The sequence below is a fragment of the Electrona antarctica genome (assembly GCF_951216825.1).
Source record: "Electrona antarctica genome assembly, chromosome: 6".
Classification (NCBI taxonomy): Eukaryota; Metazoa; Chordata; class Actinopteri; order Myctophiformes; family Myctophidae; genus Electrona; species Electrona antarctica.
Genome location: NC_136811.1, coordinates 32,394,619 through 32,414,975, shown reverse-complemented (window position 1 = coordinate 32,414,975; position 20,357 = coordinate 32,394,619). Strand labels below are relative to the sequence as shown.

The 20,357-nt window shown below is 42.8% G+C and overlaps 1 protein-coding gene across 2 annotated transcripts in view; it reads right to left on the bottom strand.

The window, feature by feature from the left end:
* Positions 1-20,357, bottom strand: part of scap (SREBF chaperone) — a 44,661-nt gene that overhangs the window by 6,419 nt on the left and 17,885 nt on the right. For both annotated transcript variants that reach the window (XM_079502512.1, XM_079502513.1), the window contains exons 6-18: positions 19,713-19,818; positions 18,285-18,457; positions 17,474-17,600; positions 16,237-16,349; positions 16,029-16,123; positions 14,878-14,976; positions 12,745-12,957; positions 10,180-10,562; positions 9,678-9,836; positions 5,782-5,983; positions 4,740-4,855; positions 402-948; positions 55-140 (exon numbers count right to left, since the gene is read on the bottom strand). In XM_079502512.1, coding sequence (XP_079358638.1) covers positions 55-140; positions 402-948; positions 4,740-4,855; positions 5,782-5,983; positions 9,678-9,836; positions 10,180-10,562; positions 12,745-12,957; positions 14,878-14,976; positions 16,029-16,123; positions 16,237-16,349; positions 17,474-17,600; positions 18,285-18,457; positions 19,713-19,818 — 2,419 coding nt within the window. The remainder of the gene's footprint in view (positions 1-54; positions 141-401; positions 949-4,739; positions 4,856-5,781; positions 5,984-9,677; positions 9,837-10,179; positions 10,563-12,744; positions 12,958-14,877; positions 14,977-16,028; positions 16,124-16,236; positions 16,350-17,473; positions 17,601-18,284; positions 18,458-19,712; positions 19,819-20,357) is intronic.

The following is a 20,357-nucleotide window of genomic DNA, read 5'->3' as shown; positions in this document are numbered from 1 at the left end:
TCTAGTTGATTGTTTGTGTGTGTGTGTGTGTGTGTGGGGTACCGTTTCCCTTACCTGTTGTTGAGGAAGGCCAGAGCGGTGATCCCAGAGTTTCCGTCTTCATTACTGCAACGCAATAACCCTTCTACTGCATCCCAGAGCTGTACAAACAACATACATTTATTAAAATTTTAAAACAGGCATGTGGACTGTGGACTGCTGTTCGAAAAAAAAAAAAAAAAGTTTTCCAGTCACTTCATTAGCAGCCTGCCACTGCTCGGATATACTATTCTATAATCCTGATTGGTGGCCTACCAATGTAACAGTCTTGTTTATAGTGGAAAGCCAGTTCCTATTGGCTTCCAGACTAAAACATTAGGTTTTAGTCTGGATCCTATCATCAAATGCGTTACTCTACCCACCTCCAGTTTGCCACTGCTTCTCCCAGCTGCTATCAGGTTCCCCCTCAGCTCCAAAGCCCAAACAGAGCTGTCCCAGTCTGGCGTCGCCTGCATTACTGCTGCAGAGGCCCTCTCCTGGCACTGCGGCGCCGGGGCATCACCCAAGCTGCGTCTCCTGTGGAGCTGAGCTCCCATGGGTGGGGAAGATGAGACGGAGGAGGGAGAAGGGTAGGCGGAGGGCGACGGGGGCTCGTGCTCCATGTAGGCTCGCTCCACCAAACCACCGAAGTCAAAGCCTTCCCTGGGCGGTGTGGCGGGGTGGGGGTGGGAGGGTGGCTGGGAGGTGAAGTTGGTGTCTATGAGGGGCGTGAGGTCGGGCTGGTCGTTGAAGAGAGTTGGCCTGGAAGGCGCAGCGCGACGCCTCAGTGGGTAGCCCTCATCCTCCGACAGGCCGTCACCAGAGATGGAGGGCTCACGGCCATCAGGGCTCTCCAGATCAACACCACCACTCATGCCGTCCCAAGCATCCCGCTGGTCCCAGCAGCCACCGCTGCTGCACCGCCTCAGGCTGACAATGAGACAGAGCAACGGAACTCACTATCGAATGCAGTCAGATCTTAAAAGGGTATTTCACTTTAAAGTCTACTCGTGCTTTTGTGTACACCCTGACCCCACACTGTTAAGATGCTTGATTCAATATTTATATATTTGATATTCATAGTCATCAGACACGCCAAACTATACATTTAACCATTGAACCTCAAACTAAATTTGAATCATTTTAGATTCATTGTCCCTACTTCTGGTGACTGGTATTGTCCTTCTAATGTTTGAAGGGGCTGTTTTACATCTTTGTTTTCAAAATCCACTACTTCACACAGTCCTCTTCTTCACCTCGATGACAGAAACATTGATTTGCCCAGGGACACTTCAACTTGTATACTGGCTGGGCTGGAGTGCAAACCAGTGACCTTCTCATTACCAGGGCTGCGTTCGAATTGCTAGGGTTGTTCCCTACTCCCTACTCCCCATACGGGGATCCAGACTCAGTGGACTCAAATAGTGATTCATTCGGACAATACTCCCTGTATGGGGAGCACCGACTCTGACGTCAATATCGGTAGAGGGCGATATAGGTCCGCGGGTTCATGTACTTTTTATTTGCATTGTAATCCCCCATAGGGTTCAGATCGCCTCATAAAGAACTGTATGAAAAATAATGACTACAAAAAAACAGTCAAAACGCTGCTGCTGAAATGATGATAAAAAGGTTATTCTTTTAAAATAACATAGGCCTATGATTATTATCAATACATTAATATTATATCCATTATCCAGCAATATGAAAACAGTGCACCACCTTGACAATATGAAAATATCAGCAGCATGATTATGAACCCCCGCTAATCCTGGGGGGGGGGGGGGGGGGGGGGGGGGGGTACGGCAAAAATAGCCGATCTATAAGCAACGCGACGTCCGTGTTGTGAGCTTGTAGATCGGGTACTTTTGGTAAAAGAATTACCAAAAGTAGCCGATCTACAAGCTCTGCTCACATTACAATACGGACGTTAACAGAAACAGCAGTCCAATAAATTACTGCCTACATAATGAAGTTTTAATGTATTTAGCGCAATTCAATGAAATAATGTTAGATAACATATATTTTTTAATGTCAGGAATTAATTAATATTAATAAAACATATGTTCGGAGACACAATTAATGTGTCTCACATGCATGTACAAAATATATATTGGACTTTAGCACATAGCTTTACAACCTCACCAACCTTAATCCAAAAACTATTAAAATATAAGGCCTTCTACAGCAAGCAACTCATTCCTCTCCTAACGTCATGCGCTGGGCCTGGTGATATGAATGAATCAGATTAGTAATACTATTGCAAATGCAAATTAATTGTTTTATTATAAATAAATAAAACAAAACAATTGCAAATAAATGCACAGATCATTTGTCCCGAGATCTGTAGCTTCGAGATCCGCCAGGGAAGAAAAGAGAGGGGAAACGAAAGTTTAAAAAGTACATTTGTGTTGATTTCTTTCGCTGGTTCAACTTCTGCCTCTTCTGAGTTGGAGCGCAATAAGCGCATGCAGAAGCAGCGCACGTGCGCGCAAACGCGTGCATGTGCGTTCAAGAGCGAGCTTGCGCAATGCATTATGGGGCAGATTTGCTTCGCTGTGTTTTTGTAGTGACCATCGGATGGTCCCTACAATTCCCGGTGCATTGTGGGATACTTCAGTCCACTACATTAGGGTGCAAAAATGCTCACTACATATTCGGACACTATAACAAAATGGCGGAACCCCAAAGTAGTGCACTATATGGGGCATAGTGAATGAATTCGAACGCAGCCCAGGTCTTTTACAGCAGCACTAGGCAAAAATATGACATCCGAGTGAGTGGAAAATGTGCAATACAAGACAGTTGGATAGAATAAGGACACATTTCAAAATTCTCCTCCATTTCTAAATTGATGTTACAGACACAATTTGTACACTGCAGAGTCAGACAGACAGTGTCAGACACATTTCACAATGTCAAAATGTTGCCACAAGTCTGCTGATTCCTATGATGTAATTATCTAAGTTCTGTGATTTATAGGTGCTTTTCATCCGTTTGGCTCTTGCACGGACACTTACACACAGTTTTTTTGTTTTGCATTATTTTTCCATGATACTTAAAGGGTAAGACCACTTTTTTTAGAGGTTTGGGTTGTTTTCTTACCTTATTTTGGACAAACTAGTTAATTCCATGAATTATTTCGCTCCATTGTGTTGTTTATTAGCAATTTAAGAAATAAAAAATAGGGTCCATTGACTTCCATTGTAACGGGGAAACAGCTCTCAAAGTCACTCTTTTAGCACATAAACCAACGCAACAAAAGCTGATTCTGACAGTTTATGACATCAGGAAAACTCATGCACTTTTATTTGTGTCTTTTAAGATAGATTTATAAAGTTACTATTTTAGTCAGAGTTAGACTGACCAGGACTGGCGTCCCAAACTCTCACGGGGACATCTTGCGAGGTTTCATTTGTAAACAAGTCTCCACGCTGTTTGAGATGCACCAGTCCCAGACACTTCTTCTAAAGTGTCTCCCTCAAACACGTCCATTGTGTATGTTTTTAGTGACAAGCGGACGACAATCAAATCCATTTGTTTACATCCCCGTCGTGGCTCAACAGCATTCCAATAATACGCTTCAGGAGTGGGTGTACAGTTTTGGTCCAATCATATATTTTTTTACTCAACACGAACAGCAGTGATTCGGTCGGCGTAGGCATACCTACCGGATCTTCTTTCTACACAAATTAGTCAAAACAAGACAAAATTGACATTTTTTATTAAAAATAAAACCGCATGAGTTCTCCTGATGTCATAAACTGTCAGAATCAGCTTTTGTTGCGTAGGTTTATGTGCTAAAAGAGTGACTTTGAGAGCTGTTTCCCCATTACAATGGAAGTCAATGAGTGAGTTTGCCCATAATAAGGTAAGAAAACAACCCAAACCTCTCAAAAAGTGGTCTTACCCTTTAAAGTGCCAGAACACCCACAGAAGAACCAAATTCTAAAGTGATAGGATTAACACAATGTAATGTCAGAGTGAAACATGGGATTCAACAAAGAAACTGGTGTTGGTTTGTTGTCAGGGAGACATCACAACGCTCGTTTCTCTCACTCTCTTTGCAGAGAACGGTCTGTCTGGTTAGTGATTGCCGGGCACAGTGCCTGAGGGCCCTGGAGCAGTCACAGAGACCAGAGCTTTTCTCAGAGCGTTGGATTTATTGTTAGCTGACAAAATGTCAAAGTGTTTCACAAAAAAAGTATACAATGTTATTTAAAAAAGCAGGTCATTTTTTTGCTGATTTAAATTACCTTTTAAAAGTATATCCTCTTTCTCCTCCTCTGTAAAGCACATTGGGTCTCATTCATGATGCGTACGTACACTCAGATGTTATACTAAAGCATAACATCTGAGCATTCATGGTGGCCTCATAATTAAAAAGACGTGAGTAATGCCCTCAATGATTAATATATAGCCTATAAAAAGCTATAATCCATAATCTATCAGGTAACGCGTTTCATTGTGCCCTGTATTCCAGCATCATTTGTTTTTACTTCAGCAAAAGGTGGGCAAGGTGTGTGTGTGTGTGTGTGTGTGTGTCCTTGTCCATACGTCTTTCCCCTAAAAAAAATTGGTTTCTTGTATAGTGCAGCTTCATCATTTTACAATACATTTACTCTGTGTCTTGTCTTATGATTAGAGAATCATACATGTGTTTTATTTGTTTTTCAGGGTATTTTCTATAAAGAAACGATTAAGTAGTATTAGCATCTTACCCATGCTTGGGAATGACAGTGAGACAGTCACCAGTCTGTGCGTCCCACACCCTGATCTGTCCTGCCAGACAACAGCTGGCCAGCAGCATACCATCACTTGCCAGACATTCAATGTCCTGTTGGGAGAAACAAATGACTCCTCATTTAACCCATTTTGACCTGAGATCAGATTCTAAAAATGTCTTCTACATCCTGACAGTCTTCTGAAAAAGCTTTGTTTCTATGTCAGTCGTTCTTCGATTTTTCAAAAATAGCAGACCTGCAAGCTCGTAGTGCGCCACTCGGTGGCGCGCTATGAGCTTGTAGATCTGCTATTTTTCAATAGCTAAAGCATAACATAATGCTAACACCAAAACAGGTTCCCGCCCAAAATGGGTTAAAACCCCAAGTGGTCTTTAATTACTAATTCTATTGAAAACGGTTGTCATTAATAAAGAAGCAGATTTCTCAACTGCAGCACACAAACGTGGAGGCCTTAACCCATTCTGGCCTGACCTCAATTTAAAAAGAAAACCTTCTAAATCCTCCAGTTTTCTGAAATAAATATTTTCACGATTTTTCAAAAATAGCAGACCTACAAGCTCGCTATGAGCTTGTAGATCTGCTATTTTTCAATAGCTAAATTATAACATAATGTTTAAAACACCAAAAGGGGTTCCCGCCCAAAATGGGTTAATGCAAGTCAGTGTCCTAGAGGAAGGCACTGGATGCTTCATAGAGCCCATTTGTTGATGATCCATAAGTATATGTGGCATTTGCACATGTAATCACATGCAAAGTAGAACGGTATTATTTGTAATGTACTATTTGTTTGCATTGTTCAATGTGGCAGTTGATCCAAGACACACATGTGTGTTGACATCTACACTTAGAAACTCTGATAATATTAAAGAGCAAGGATGTACAGTGTGTGTGTGTGTGTGTGTGTGTGTGTGTGTGTGTGTGTGTGTGTGTGTGTGTGTGTGTGTGTGTGTGTGTGTGTGTGTGTGTGTGTGTGCGCGCGCGTGTGTGTGTGTGTGTGTGTGTGTGTGTCTGGTCTCACCATGCTGTGGCCTCTGAGCAGTAGAGGTGAGATCTCGCTGACAGGAGGGGAGTAGCCGTAGTCATCACAGGGCAGGTCTCCACGGCGCCGGCGCCCGTGTGGCACGCCATTCTGACCATAGTTGCGTGGGCAAAGAATGCGGTATAAAAAGAACAGTAGTAAAACCAGCAGAACCCCTGCTGCAAGGCCCAGGGCTGCCACTCTGATGAGGAAGGAGAGAGGAGAAACAAAAATCACATTAATAAAAAAAGCCAAAAACAACACTCTGCTTTCAGGAAACACAGACAGATAAGAGAAGATGTTTAATGTCACCGTGCGAGAAAAGGAGAGAGGAACCTCTGGGAGAAGAGGGAAGAGGTCAGACGTCAAAAGGCAGGCGGCATCAGCACCCACAGTACATTTGCAACAGAGACTGCCGCTCAAGCATCGGACTGTTCAGCCACAGCAAGCACTGTAACCCAACAACAGACTAATCCCTGGTGCATACTCCCATTGTCTTATGAGACAGAAGGAAGCCAACAATGGAGCATACGATGAAATGACAGATCATTGGAATCAAGTATTAAAGCCACTCGTGCGCAAAGTGGACTAGTAGGAACTTGTTACAGGACACGGGTACAATCGGTAACATTTGTAAACTCAAGAGTTACAAATGGATAAATTAACACTGAGAATTGAATTGTGTAGCCATCAGATAGAAAGCACAAACACCCGTGCTTCGTATCCACATCCCTGCAGAACAAACCTGTGCCTTCCATGTTCCAGCCGGTGCACATGGGAGAGGCATGACATAACCTATTAAAATCTGCACTGAAAGCCACATGTACAAGCATGTACCAAGCATGCAGAGAGAGCCATCAGCTCCATCTAGTGCTGACCAGAGGAACTACAACCCCCTATGGCCACGGGTCACCTGTGGTGTGAAATGCTGAGTTGCCGTGACAAGGGCACCCGTTATACCAGTGTGACCTGTTCTGTCTGAAGATACCACCCATAAAAGTGTCTGGATTTCTCAAGGCAGAGAGAAAGACTCACATTCTCAGTTTTAATTCATAGTTATGTGCTCATAAAGCTATACCCTTGGGAATGTTTTGTACACACATGGCCTGCACATGGCACGCAGTGCAGCACATAGCACATAACGTCCTACATAGCACATCATTTTTGAGATTGAGATAGGAGCCTCTGAGCCAAGATATCACATTGCTTCTCAGCATGGAAAGACGTGGGAATACAATGGTACAAAGCCATTGCAGTTGCTAGGAATTACAATTCGCAACAACATAGAGGGCTGCATTTAACTGTTTACAGCTTGACCTGAGGACTGGGCAAAGAAGCTGAGCTTTGCACTTTTGAGAGATTTCTGAGAGTCTGAATGTGTGGAGTGGACTCCATTATTCCTAAATACATCAGCATAATTATGATAGCAACAACAATTCCATGAATCCCGTCAGCAGATATACTGTATAGCGAAAAAAAGCAAATCAACCAGGTGCTCGATGGAGATGCAAAACATAATAATGAAAAGTAGGCTGGTGTTTCAAAGATCAATGGGACTGGAATACTAAATACAAGGCCACGATCTGAGCACTTAAAAAGTAAAAAATGAGGAGAGGGTGGATAAAAAAAAATATGTACTTTATTTATAAAAGTTAAAAGAGGCCGACATGTTTCGACTCAAACAGAGTCTTCATCAGGGCAAGTATGATACTTGATGAAGACTCTGTTTTAGTCGAAACATGTCGGCCTCTTTTAACTTTTATAAATAAAGTACATCATTTTTTATCCACCCTCTCATTTTTTACTTTTTGAGTGCTCGGATCGCCGCCTTGTCTTTAGATATACTGTATATTTGACCATCTATTGCTTCAAGTTCTCTTTTAGGAAGCCTTGGCTGAAAATAATTTGGATGTGTGCGTGCACTGCTCTCTCTTTTTACCATGCATGTGTTAACCGCTATCACGATGGCCTTCTATCTGGGCGTCATCTCCAACACAGCATGCCGGTCAGGGTCACTGTTGACAGTTCCCTGTTATGTTGGCCATGATCCTAATCCAACGCCAGCTACAGTAACAACCATTACATGAGTTGGACAAGAGCAATGAAGCGAATGGAGCAGGCCTCCTACTAGTCAATCCATCAGTACACAGGAGTGAGAGCAATGAAGACTCAACCACAATACATTTTAACAATTATAAATACCTTAAATGACAACGGGTGTGTCTCATGACTGCACATAAAAAGATAGTTTTATGACACCTTACAACCACACACGCAATGATCTTGATATGTAGAATTGGCTGTTGTAGCTATATGCCCAATATTCACAACAGCCTGAAAACTGGAAAGAATTAACCCAACCTCAAGTAGAATTTAAATTGGGTCATAAACTCAACACATACCACCATGAAGCTAAGAGAAAGCACAGAAAACAAAGATGCTACCGCTGGGGCTTTCGGGAACAAGTTTCTGACAGTTGCTCCAGTTTCCACAGACCAGTTTCCAGAGACCACAGAATAAAACATCAGCCTTGACATGATATCACAAACTATTTGTATCTTACGAGCAACCTGTCAACCAATCACATCAGGTTAGTGAGTCAGTGGGCGACTCCCAATGATGAGAGACAGTATTGTTAAAAGGACTAGATAACAGACAGTTGATCCCTTTTGTCCTTGTACTAATTATTTCTTTAGTTGAGATAAGACAACCATCAGCCCACTAGCAGAGTACACTAGAATGCTGTGACAACACACTGGCACTCCTTTATTGAACTGTTTGGTTCCAAGGAGTGCGGCTCTAAGTTCATGCATGCACACAGTGTAGGGAAAATTGACCGACCTTGGCCTTGAACAGAAATTCGCTTAGCTTTATGCTAATTAAGGACAGCCGGGAGTTTGTGTGTGTGTGTGTGGGGGGGGGGGGGGGACGGGGGGGGGACTGATTACACTCCGGTGCAAGTAGTGAACACTCTTAACACGGAGCCCGCCAGAAACGAGGAACACGGAGGGTTAAATTAGTACCCTAGCCCGCCAAACACGAGACTCTCGTGTTCCAGGGTTTACATTCTTTAATCCATGTTTTGATCCGATTGTATCGTTAGCCACCGATCGCTAACAACATCATGCATCATGCATTTGAAAATCCGCGCGCATCTACTTCCATTCTAAGCCCTGCATTCAAAGCCCTGTATCTCAGAAACGACATTGAGGGGCTGTTTCTCTGGCCCAGACAAATAATCTAAAATTGCATTGCATTTGACACTGTGAAGTGTTTTTGCCTTTTTGTTTACTTTGCTTTTTTTCAGGTGAAACCTGACTAATGAAAGCTCCTTAGTCATCAATGGGAGTCGACCCCATGCCGCCTAAGCCAATGGTAGTCTGCTGAAACGCCGCCTAAGCCAATGGGAGTCTGCACCACGCCTGTAGCCAATCACGTAGTATCGACCTAGTCGTAGTAGCAACTTAGTCATGACTGGCTGCCTCCTAAGCCCTGCCCCTCACCACACAGTTATGCATGCAACGCCGCCACAGCTCGAAGCTACTGACAAGTAATAGCTGCTAATATTATGAGCTAATTGGACAGCAGGAAAGCCACGACAAAACACAGTGACTGAACCACGAACAGAACATCAGAAACGAACGCAAACAATGGCGGAGACAGCTTTTGTTTCACCTGACAAATATGACGATGTTTCATATAGCTTTTAAATCGCCTTTTTCAGCTATTTTTATTTGTTAGTTTCCAATTTGTATTTTTTTTTTTAATGTGAACCCCAAGAAGACTAGCTGGTTGCTATGGCACGAGCTAATGGGGATCCTTAATAAAAATCAAAATGCCATTATCTAGGCGTGAACTAGTGTCCTTCAGCAGGGGTGCAGTGTTCCAGTACTAACTTGTAAAGGGTGAGGTCCGCAGGGACAGTCTGTAGGTCCGCAGGGACCTTGGGGATGGTAGGAGGGGGGTGTCTGGTGTCCTGAGGGTGACGCATCTCGATGGCCTCCTGCGGGCTGAGGTGGAGCGTAACAGGAATGACAGGGAGGATGCTGATGTATCTGAAAACACATACAATACAGCAAACGCATTATGACACTGCAGCACCACATTACTTATTAAAACTACCATATTCTGGTAGATAACATACACAAATATATGTATTTGGGGGGCGGGGGGGAGAAACAAAATATCATGCAATGCTAAATTAAATCCTATTGCAGAAATAGCCACAATTTGCCAACAACAGTCACACCGCCCTAAATGAGCGACAAATAAAAAGAGACGACTTGTCTGTCACTTTCCAACCGTGATCATTTTGTGAAAGTGGGTAGTAATTTTAAGTCCGTCACTGAGGTTGGAGGACAAAGAACAAGATGTCCTGCCTTGCAGCCCTCACAGTACCTCTTGGCCAATGTGATGTTGTAGTAGCTGAAGAGTGAAGGCCAGTGTCTGAAAGACAGCCTCCTCCAGCCCTCCTCATCCTCTGGCCCCCAGCTGATTTGGGGCACAGAAGGCGGGACCTGGGGGTGAGGATCCGCCCTGGCAGGGCCGTGGTAACCCTGGGACTGGTTCTCAGGTAGAGGGGTGGGCTCGGGAGCAGGGAGGACGCTGAGGGTGCTCGTTGGATCTCTGGGGAAGACGGCTGCCACCCCCAGGTGAGGTGGTAGCCCACCGCCCACTGAGTCTCCGTGGGGGCTTTGCTCTGACACCTGAGCGGCTAAGTAGGTACGAAGGCCAGCCGGGTCGGTGTACACCAGAATACCGATCCAAATCACTGTACCGACCTAAGAGCAAAATAATAAGATGGTTTAGTTTTCAGACACATTTACCTAAATGCCACTAATTAGTGGCCACTAATTATTTACATAATTACTGCTGAGGTCTGAAACCTCTTTTGCAACATTCTGAGGCATCACTGCCATTTATTTATTATCCTGAAAGGGGAAATTCCTTTCCATAGCACTTTACATGTCATCATACCCAAAACTGAGTGTATTGTCCAAGGTCTCTCAGGAGGTATTTGAAACTGTCGAGTGTCGACTACTTCCAACTGTTTGGTCATTGACGACAATGGGGTGTTGAGGTTTCTACCATTTCCTTTGTATTGCTGACGTTGTGGTAAAGATGGTTAGACGGATGTGAGGGCAATAGGGCAGTAGTGGTAATGTATCAGGCTTTAAGGTGAACCTAACAAAAACTGAGGCCATGCCTATTGGGGCCCTGGCGGGCTCTGCTCCACCTCACAGATTTCCTTTTCACTGGTCACCTAGGGGTATAACATATCTTGGAATAAGAATTTGTCCCTCTCTCAGAAAAGTGTTTAAGCTTAATCTTAGACCAATCACATTGCGCATTAAGGAAGACTTACAGAGGTGGGGAACTCTACCTGTGTCATGGCTAGGTAGGATAAGTGTGCTCAAAATGAATATCCTGCCTAGGCTGTTGTACCCTCTACAGATGTTGCCAAATTCAATCCCCAACTGCTTTTTCTCTGATCTGGATAAAATATTTACACAATTTCTGTGGCAGGGTAAAAGGCCTAGAATGAAAATAAGTAAGCTTCAAAGACACAAGGATGAGGGTGGATTGGGGGTTCCGAACTTACGTTTTTACTACTGGGCAGCACAAATGCGGTACATATATGAATCCAGACAACATAAACACATGGATCGATATTGAATCTCAAAACTGTGGTATGTTGACACTTAAGGTCTGCCCCTTTGTGAATCATAACAAAGCTAAATTGGAGGTTGAGGAGAATTGCATTGTCTTAAATACACTGAACACCTGGAATGACATCAAAGTCCATTTTTCACCTTTGGCTCCTATATGGAAGAACCCAGATTTTCTTCCCTCATGTCAGGACCCAGTATTCAGGGTTTGGCATGATAAGGGACTGGACCAGCTTGCTAAACTATATAACAGAGGCATAATGGAGTCATTTGAGAATCTAAGGAATAAATATTTATTACAACAGTCACATTTCTTTAGATCTTTACATTATGTAACAAAGAACATGCAAGCCCCTAGGACATCCTTCCTAGAAAATATTCTTACACAACCTGTGCCAGAAAGATTTATTTCCTATCTGTATGAATGCTTTGATGTAAGTTCAAACCACTCCACTGATCATATTCGAAGGCAGTGGCAGATTGACTTGGAATGTCAGATAGAAGACAATACTTAGACAACAATTATAGGAAATACACTTACTATTTTGAGTTGCAATAATGATAGAAAAAGACAATTCAACATTTTACACAGACTCCATTATACACCTCTACTGAGAAGCAAGCTTGGTCTCAGCTCTCCTAACTGTAATAAATGTGACACAGAAGTTGGTACATATGCACATATGCTTTGGAAATGTACAAAGATACAGGTGTTTTGGAATGAGGTGAAGAATGAGCTGGACACCTTGATTGGATATAATTTGAACTTGTCACCTCTCCAGTGTGTACTAGCAGCTAAGGTATCCAGTGCAAGGACCAGACACAACGCCAAATTGGTTGGAATACTCTTATACATAGCGAGAAAGACTATACTCAAGCTTTGGATTCATAGAGACATTCCTACACTGGAGAAACTGACTTATCTCCTCCGCAATAACATGGAAGGATTCACGAAGGTATGGGAACCAGTCTTAGATACAGATACCCTTCTAGACTGCGCTTCAATGTACCTTATTGAACGGTAGTGAATAACAAAGACTCTGGTGACCTGTAATGTACAATCATGTCAAGACTTGTGTACTCGTTTTTTTTTTTTTATTTGTATTTTGTTTTTTGTCTGTGCATTGTAATGTCCGTATTGTGGTTGTTTTCCTATGTTGTGTTTAAAAAAGAAAAATGTGTGGTTCTATATACATTGAATTGCGATTGTTCAGCTTTTCAGAGCCTCAATAAAAATACATTAAAAAAAAAGAACAACTCCTTTCCATCTACAATGGTCCCTTCTCAATCTTACCATGATGATGCGCTGAGCCAGGCGCGTGCGGGCCAGGAAGTAGATGACACGCAGCCGTTTGGGAAGCCGCAGATTCCTGAAGGCCGGTGCCTGCAGGGTGATGGTGTGGGGGGAGGGACGTGGTGGAGGGGGAACCTCCCTCATACGCAGTGGTCCAGGCTTTGGAGGAGGGAGGCCCGCCTCAGCCGGAAGACGGCGGTTCAGGTCAGCCAGCTGAGTGGGACAGACGGACATATAGACATTGAGGCCCCAATAATAATACTTACTGTCTGACGGACTAACGTCAAACTGCATTTCTTTCCAAACAAACAAACAAACATAGGTATTCAAGCAATCATCATCATCAGTCTACAGCTGTTTAGTGTGGAAACTAAAAAGGGAAAAGGACAGATGAATGTTGGAAGGTATAAACATTTTATTTATGCCCTCATCTCGTCATGACCTGTGCCCTTTCATATTTGGATACAATCTGAAGGACTAATGCACATAAATGGGCCTCCTGGTGGCGCTCGAAAAGGCAGAATTGAAAAATGCAGGGCAGATCCTTGGTTTTATGCAGATCGGGGCATGTAAAAACGTGACTTGGCCTGTTATAGCGCCACCATGAGGCTGATTTGAAAATTGTCAAGTGGCATTGCTTCCTCATATTAGTGGGAATAGGCGTGCAGTTTCACTGCACTCGGGCCCGAGTCCATGATTTGCACTGCAGCATTTTGTACAAAACGGGCCAGTCCTGAAAAATTTGGAAGGCAATCTTAGCCAATCGTAGAATCTGAGAAATCAGATTCAGACTCGTCTTGATCACATGACTACAGAGATCATGTGTACCGATTTGCGATTTACAGAAATGTGTTTTGCCAACATCGGCCTCATGGTGGCGCTATAACAGGCCGTTCTGGAAAATGTGGGGCAGAGGTTCATCGTTGGCATCCAGGAAGTGTGTGTGCAAAGTTTGGCATCGACCAGGTTAACGGTGCCGGGGATTAGCTGGGGGCTATAACACATTTATTGTCACATCACAGGTTTACAGGTGACCTGTGCCCTTCTGGGCACAGGTCTCCACCAAGAGGATAGGAGTGTGTGTGATGTTTGGCAAAATGTTTAGGAGTAATATAAACATGTTTTTTTTGTTTGTTTGTTTTTTGCAACAATTTTCTTCATTTTGTTGAGGAAATGCAGAGCCAGATCACTCATAGCATCTCTGAGGATGGAATTCTGGATGAGCAGCATTTTGTACAAAACGGGCCACTCCTGAAAACTTTGGAAGGCAATCTTAGCCAATCAGTGTAGTATCTGAGAAATCCAACAGACTCGTCTTGATCACATGACTACAGAGATCATGTGTACCGATTTGCGTGAGATTTGGATGAAAGGGGGGTGGAACACGTGTGTCGAATTTGAAGTCGGTGGAGAAAACGGTTCTCGAGTTACGTGCATTACAAATCGTACACACACACACACACAGACATACACACAGAAACGTGGTGCATTTATAGTAGGATGCAGCAGAGTTTCTCAAACAGTGGGACACCAGTATTTTAGTTTTGAACAATTTTAAAGAAATGGAAACAAAGCTTCAACAAAGCTTTACTTGTAGATCTGCTATTTTCATCAAATTGTGCTTAAGTAGTTAATTCACAATGTATTTGTGTACATTTGGGTCCAAGGGATATACCAAATTTGTTTTGTTAATTTTGTCAATGAAGCCTGATTTATAGTATAGGTCTGCTAGGTCTGACAATTGACTGCGCAATTATAGGTATGTACAGTCTGTGTGGGTTAAAAACGCACGTTTACAGTTGGATAATCAGTGTAAATGATGGAATAGTAGCGTTAGATTGTGTCAGATACCACCACATTTGGGCTTCAGAGCCCCCAAGAAAGCTTTCTCCCACTGGCTGCCCACTTCATATCCCTAAACCGGTTTTAACAATGCAGCTAAATACTGCTACAGTAGATGAACCCAATGTGTGACAAGCATAAAGAACAAGGAGAGTTAAGAACTTTTAAGTGAGGAAAGTGCATTTTGTAGAAAGACTTAATCTGGCGAACAATGTGGTGAGGTAAGTACATCACCGCGGTTTGCCCTACATATGAGAGTTCAAAGGAGAGAGAATGTGAACGTGGTCTTACCTCCATGCGTCGGATGTCTATAGACAGCACTGTTGTGAAGAAGAACATCTGAAGGAAGAAGTCTGAGACCAACCCCACCACCGCAAACAAACAGAACTCCTACAACAAATACAAATAATTGAACAAATAATTCAGACAAGACCTCTGCGAGGAGTGTGTTTTTGATGGTGTGAACTCATATGAACCAGGTGCATGTTTGCCAGGAAATGATGAAGCTATAATATACTGCCTACGAAACTCTTTACTTCTTTTGCACATGCACGTTTTCCATCGGTATACAGTGTAGATATTGCCCTGTTTTACATCTGGTGAGCATAGGTTTCTCTTTGACCTTATTTATCTTTGCAAAGAGATTATGCCTTCTTGGGAGTCATGGAACCCACCTTATCTAATGATTATTTATTGAACAGTGTAAACTAAGAACCGTATCTGTACCCTGTACCTGAACCCTCATGTTTGAATTGATTTTCAACCTTTTTTTGTCAAGGAAACATTTGGTGGAGAAGCTCAGTGCTGCCCTATTTCACATCTATACAGTTGACATACAATAACCACCTTGGGCCTAAGAGCACTATTAGCTTAGTGCGTACGAAGAATGGGACACTTTTAGATGTAGGTAAATGAGCAAGTTTACCACCTAATTGAAATGCTACTGATGCAAATTATTTTGCATTAACCATTTAGACCCGAGGACGATTCTACAATTCATGCCTTCTAAATGCTGACAGTTATCTGAAAAAACCTCATGTTTCTATATCAGTGGTTTCAGGTCAAGGACCCCCAAAAATATATGTATTTGGCCACCGACCCCCATCTGAAAATATGTTGTTCCAGGGACCCCCCAGAAGCAAAGATTTGAGTTAAAAACGTTCGCTCTGAAAGAATATATATTCAAAGATTTGTGCCACATTTTCACGATTTTTCAAAAATAGCAGACCTACAAGCTCGTAGCGCGACACTCGGTGGCGTGCTACAAGCTTGTAGATCGATCTGCTATTTTTCAAATAGCTAAATTATAACATTTAAAACACCAAAAGGGGTTCCCGCTCAAAATGGGTTAAATGAAGAGCCAAAATGGTTTCGGCATATTTTGGCATGTGCTTCAGGTGATAGTGAAAAATAGCATAACATCTGTAAGGTGTGTGTGTTACCTGGATAGCTGGCACAAGAGTGAAATATCCAATGAGAATTATGCATAGCTCAGTGGCCATGTTCTTCATGATAGACCAGCTCTCATTACTAAGGCCTGAGGAAAACATCAAGAGATAACAATAACGTTATTTAAAAATAAATATTATTTACATTTTATTTTGTCTTTCTTGGCTTATGCAAGACTGCTCATATGCAGACACACATTACCCTGAGCAATGCGTAGTTTGACCTCCAAGTCAACAGGGGTTGACACCACAGACTTGGTGAGGACCAGGACATTCTCCAGACCGATCACCACCACCAGGTAGGGGAAAATCTCCCTGGAGGAACCAGGACAGATAAGAGGACCAACATATCAACCATGATGCTTTTCCGTGGCCTATAAACCAAGGCTGGCGTTTCCAAATCATCATAATAAGGAAAGGGAAATAATTTGTTCATGCATCTGACAGCCACGCTACACCAGGCTTTTCGCGCACAAAACGCGCACGTTTACCCCCGCGCGTGCGTTTAATTTAGGTCCAGTCCTATTTTAAAAAACTCATGCGCGGGCCGCGCGTTTAGGGTAAACGCGCGAGAAAAGCCTGGTGTAGCTTGGCCGTGACACGAAACATTTCCAGGTGGATTCCAAAATAACCACTACTACTACAGTAATACATTAGCAGTCAAATAGTTGCAAGACCAGGAAAGAGTCAGAGATTATCTACCACAGTGTGTGATAGATTAAATACACATACGCCACAGATAAATATTTTGGCAGGTGGCCAGTCTTACTTTCATTACCAATGAGGTGATCATTAACATAACTTCAAGAATTAGAGTACAGATGACAATAGATAATTACATGATAAATCAAGGTCACAGTGTCATTGGAGAAAAGGTGAAAGATTCCTCTCTATACTACATCCGTCTGCGTGTTTATCTAGTCTATGTCCATCTACATTAAACTGTCTCAACATGAGTTAGCATGTGCTGTGCTGTGCTGTGCTGTGCTGTGTTCTGTGCTGTGCTGTGTTCTGTGCTGTGCTGTGCTGTGCTGTGCTGTGCTGTGCTGTGTTCTGTGCTGTGCTGTGCGTGCGCTGTACTAATAACCAATGTACAGCTAAAGAGTGTCCCAGACACATGCACACACTGACACACTAAAATAATATGGGGCCCATGAGTGGATCTTGGCCAGGGGTTCTTTGTTTGACAGTGAGTTGTGTCACGCCATAATGTCAACCATCTAATGAGACTGCCGTGATTGGCCAGCCGCAAAATGTCAATATCTCCATATCAGCAAATGACCCTGCCCCCCGCCCCATTATCAGTAGACCTATTTTTTTCTTTTTACAAATGTAACAGTAACTTTTCACCCACCGTATCTAATAATTAACCATGATCTGTACATAATCAATATTGAGTAGTGTGTGTGTGTGTGTGTGTGTGTGTGTGTGTGTCCTACCCTCCATTGAGTGTGGGCGTCAGTCCAAACAGTGTACAGAGTCCCACAGACATGAGCAGTGAGCTGAGGACTGTTACCACTGCAGCCAAAGCCAAGCCCCATTTGGACTTCACCATATCTATTTTACCTGCAAAGAGGAATCACATTGTTCGAAGCAAAAGTTATGGAAAGAATTCATCCAAATGACCATATTCATGACATGAGGAGCTGTCATACAGTATGTTTTCTCATTTTACTAGCAAAATAAATCTTGAAAATAGAACAGAATGTCCAAATGACAATATTGTCACCCGCCATTATGATAAATGATACAGGCAGGCGTTACATAATTTCCTGTTGCCAGATGTGTAAAAACGAATCAGTCTAGGTGTTACCATACAAGTATGTACAGTGATAGTTTCATAAGTGTGTCTATGTTTGTCTTCCAAGAACAAATATTTGTGTTGGCAAGCTCCTGGTCTTAGCCTGGTGCACTACTATAGCGGTGTGCAGGGTTTCTGTGTGAGGATTATTATCCCCACACCAGACAGGCACAGCCCTGGAACACATTTGCATGCTCATGACAAGTCCATCTACACGCTCACATTGAGTAGTAGATTGCTTATTCTCGGGCACGACACCGGCGTGCAACTACCCATGCCCTTCACACGTCTGGGCTTCAGAGCACTTTAGAGATTCATAAGTGTGCGGTGGAAAGTTTAAGGAAAGTGTAATGATAACACAGGAGAAAGGTGGGAGGGAAGGTAGAAGGGAAGAGAGGAAGAAGTATCAGGGTACAAAAAGGAGACCTCAGGAAAACAGACAGACTCACGTGTGGAGAAGTAGATGTATGCAAACAGTATGATGTAGGTGGTGACCAGTGGGATGAGCTCAGCGATACCAATCTCCTCCTTGAAGTGAACATGTACCATGTGGTCCTCCCGCAGGCTGCAGTTGGCTGATGGGTGAAGCTGCTTCAGGCGAGTCCGCAAGCTGCCCAGGAACCTACAGAGACACACACCAGTGTTTGTCTCATTCAGGAAAATGACTGAATATGAGGCAATGACACGTCTTCCATGACAAAGACACCCTAGGTCTCAGCCGTTTCCCTCAGTTCCATCTGAAAGGCAGATGCCACCTAGGCTTTGTACGTTTGCATGACGACTGCCTTACGGGCTTACTACGAATAAAGTGATGACAAATTGGTGGGAAAATAAATGTTTTGCATCCCATCATATAAGCGTGCACACTATAGTGGGTCATTCATGCTGCAGTTTGTACTTGATGAATTACAGACATGGCACATTTGTACAGGCTTAATTACAGATGATCTCTACTTAAAAAAGCCTCTTATCATAATACATGATACATGTAATACATGATTTGCAATACCTGTTTAGTCTAAAAATCAATACATAAGCATTCATTCAAACCAGAGCATGGTTTGCTGAAGTTCGACTGAAATGCTCATACACTTAAAATAGCCAATCTACAAGCTCACAACATGCCGGGGTAGATTGGCTATTTTAACTATTCAAAAATGTTTTTCAAAATAGGCAAAAAAGGCAAAGTAGTTTAGGGATAAGAGGTTTAGCATGGACGAAAATAGAGCCCTACGTTCAATATCCGATTTGTACATCTCTGGGATGCAGTAGAAGGGTTATTGCATTGCATTAATGAATATGGAATCTCAGGGATCATTGCTCTTTCCTTCCTCAACCTTACCAAATGTAAGGAAAAAACAGTACCAGAGCACAGGTGCACACACACACGGCTCAAAAAAGATGATCCAGTTTATCTGGCAGTAAACCCCTGGAAAGAGCAGAGATTCTTAACATGGCATTTATAAAACACTTGGCTATGCCACAACTGCGCCTTAGCTGTACAAAGTGCAAAGACGAAGTACAGATGCAGAGGTAGAAATGCTGGGTGGGGAAATGCATTGCAATTTTTGGAAAGAAGGACCCAATCATATTTAAACTCTTTATGCCATTGGACTTTCAGGTGAACATGAGGATGTGTAAGCACACATGGTCACATGGTGGGAAGAGACAACTCCACACACTGTTCACCCACTTATAACAATCGTTTTGGTGCTAGTATTTTAGACACTGGCAACAGCTTGAAGACTTGCACTCTCTTCCTTTTAAAATAAAAAATATTATTTTAACATTTAGCAGTCATTTGAATGTGAAAAGTCTTAAATATGAATTCTGTCTCACAGAACCCGTTTTTCCATTTATGCATTATGTTATCTCACCTAGCGTCATAGATTCCCAGTACTATGGTGATTGTGTAAGTCACCACCCGCTTCCTGCTGTAGTGACTGACCCCGGTGTGCTTTCCAGGAACGCCAAACAACAAGTCTGAAACACCACACACACACACACACACACACACACACACACACACACACACACACACACACACACACACACACACACACACACACACACACACACACACACACACACACACACACACACACACACACACACACACACACACACACACACACACACACACACACACACACACACACACACACACTTTGCAATTTCCAAACGGCAGCAAGCAGTATATGAAATGTACAAAAACAAACTTGTAATGTGTCACATGAGCAATTCTGAATTGCAGTGAATGGTAGGGTTTAATATTTTCCCGGATTTGGCTCATTTTAATTCCCGGGAATTTGCGGACCTTTTCCCGGGCTCCCGCGGGAATTCCCGTCAGAAAAAAAAGAAAAGAAGTGCCCACCAAAATGCATTTATATGTATAGATACTTCATATGTTCAATAGAATAGTGATATTTTTTGGTTTAAAACGTTTTATTTGAACGAAATATGAACATATAGCCTACAATAAAAGTATTACATTAAAATATTAATAATGTTATAGGCCTACT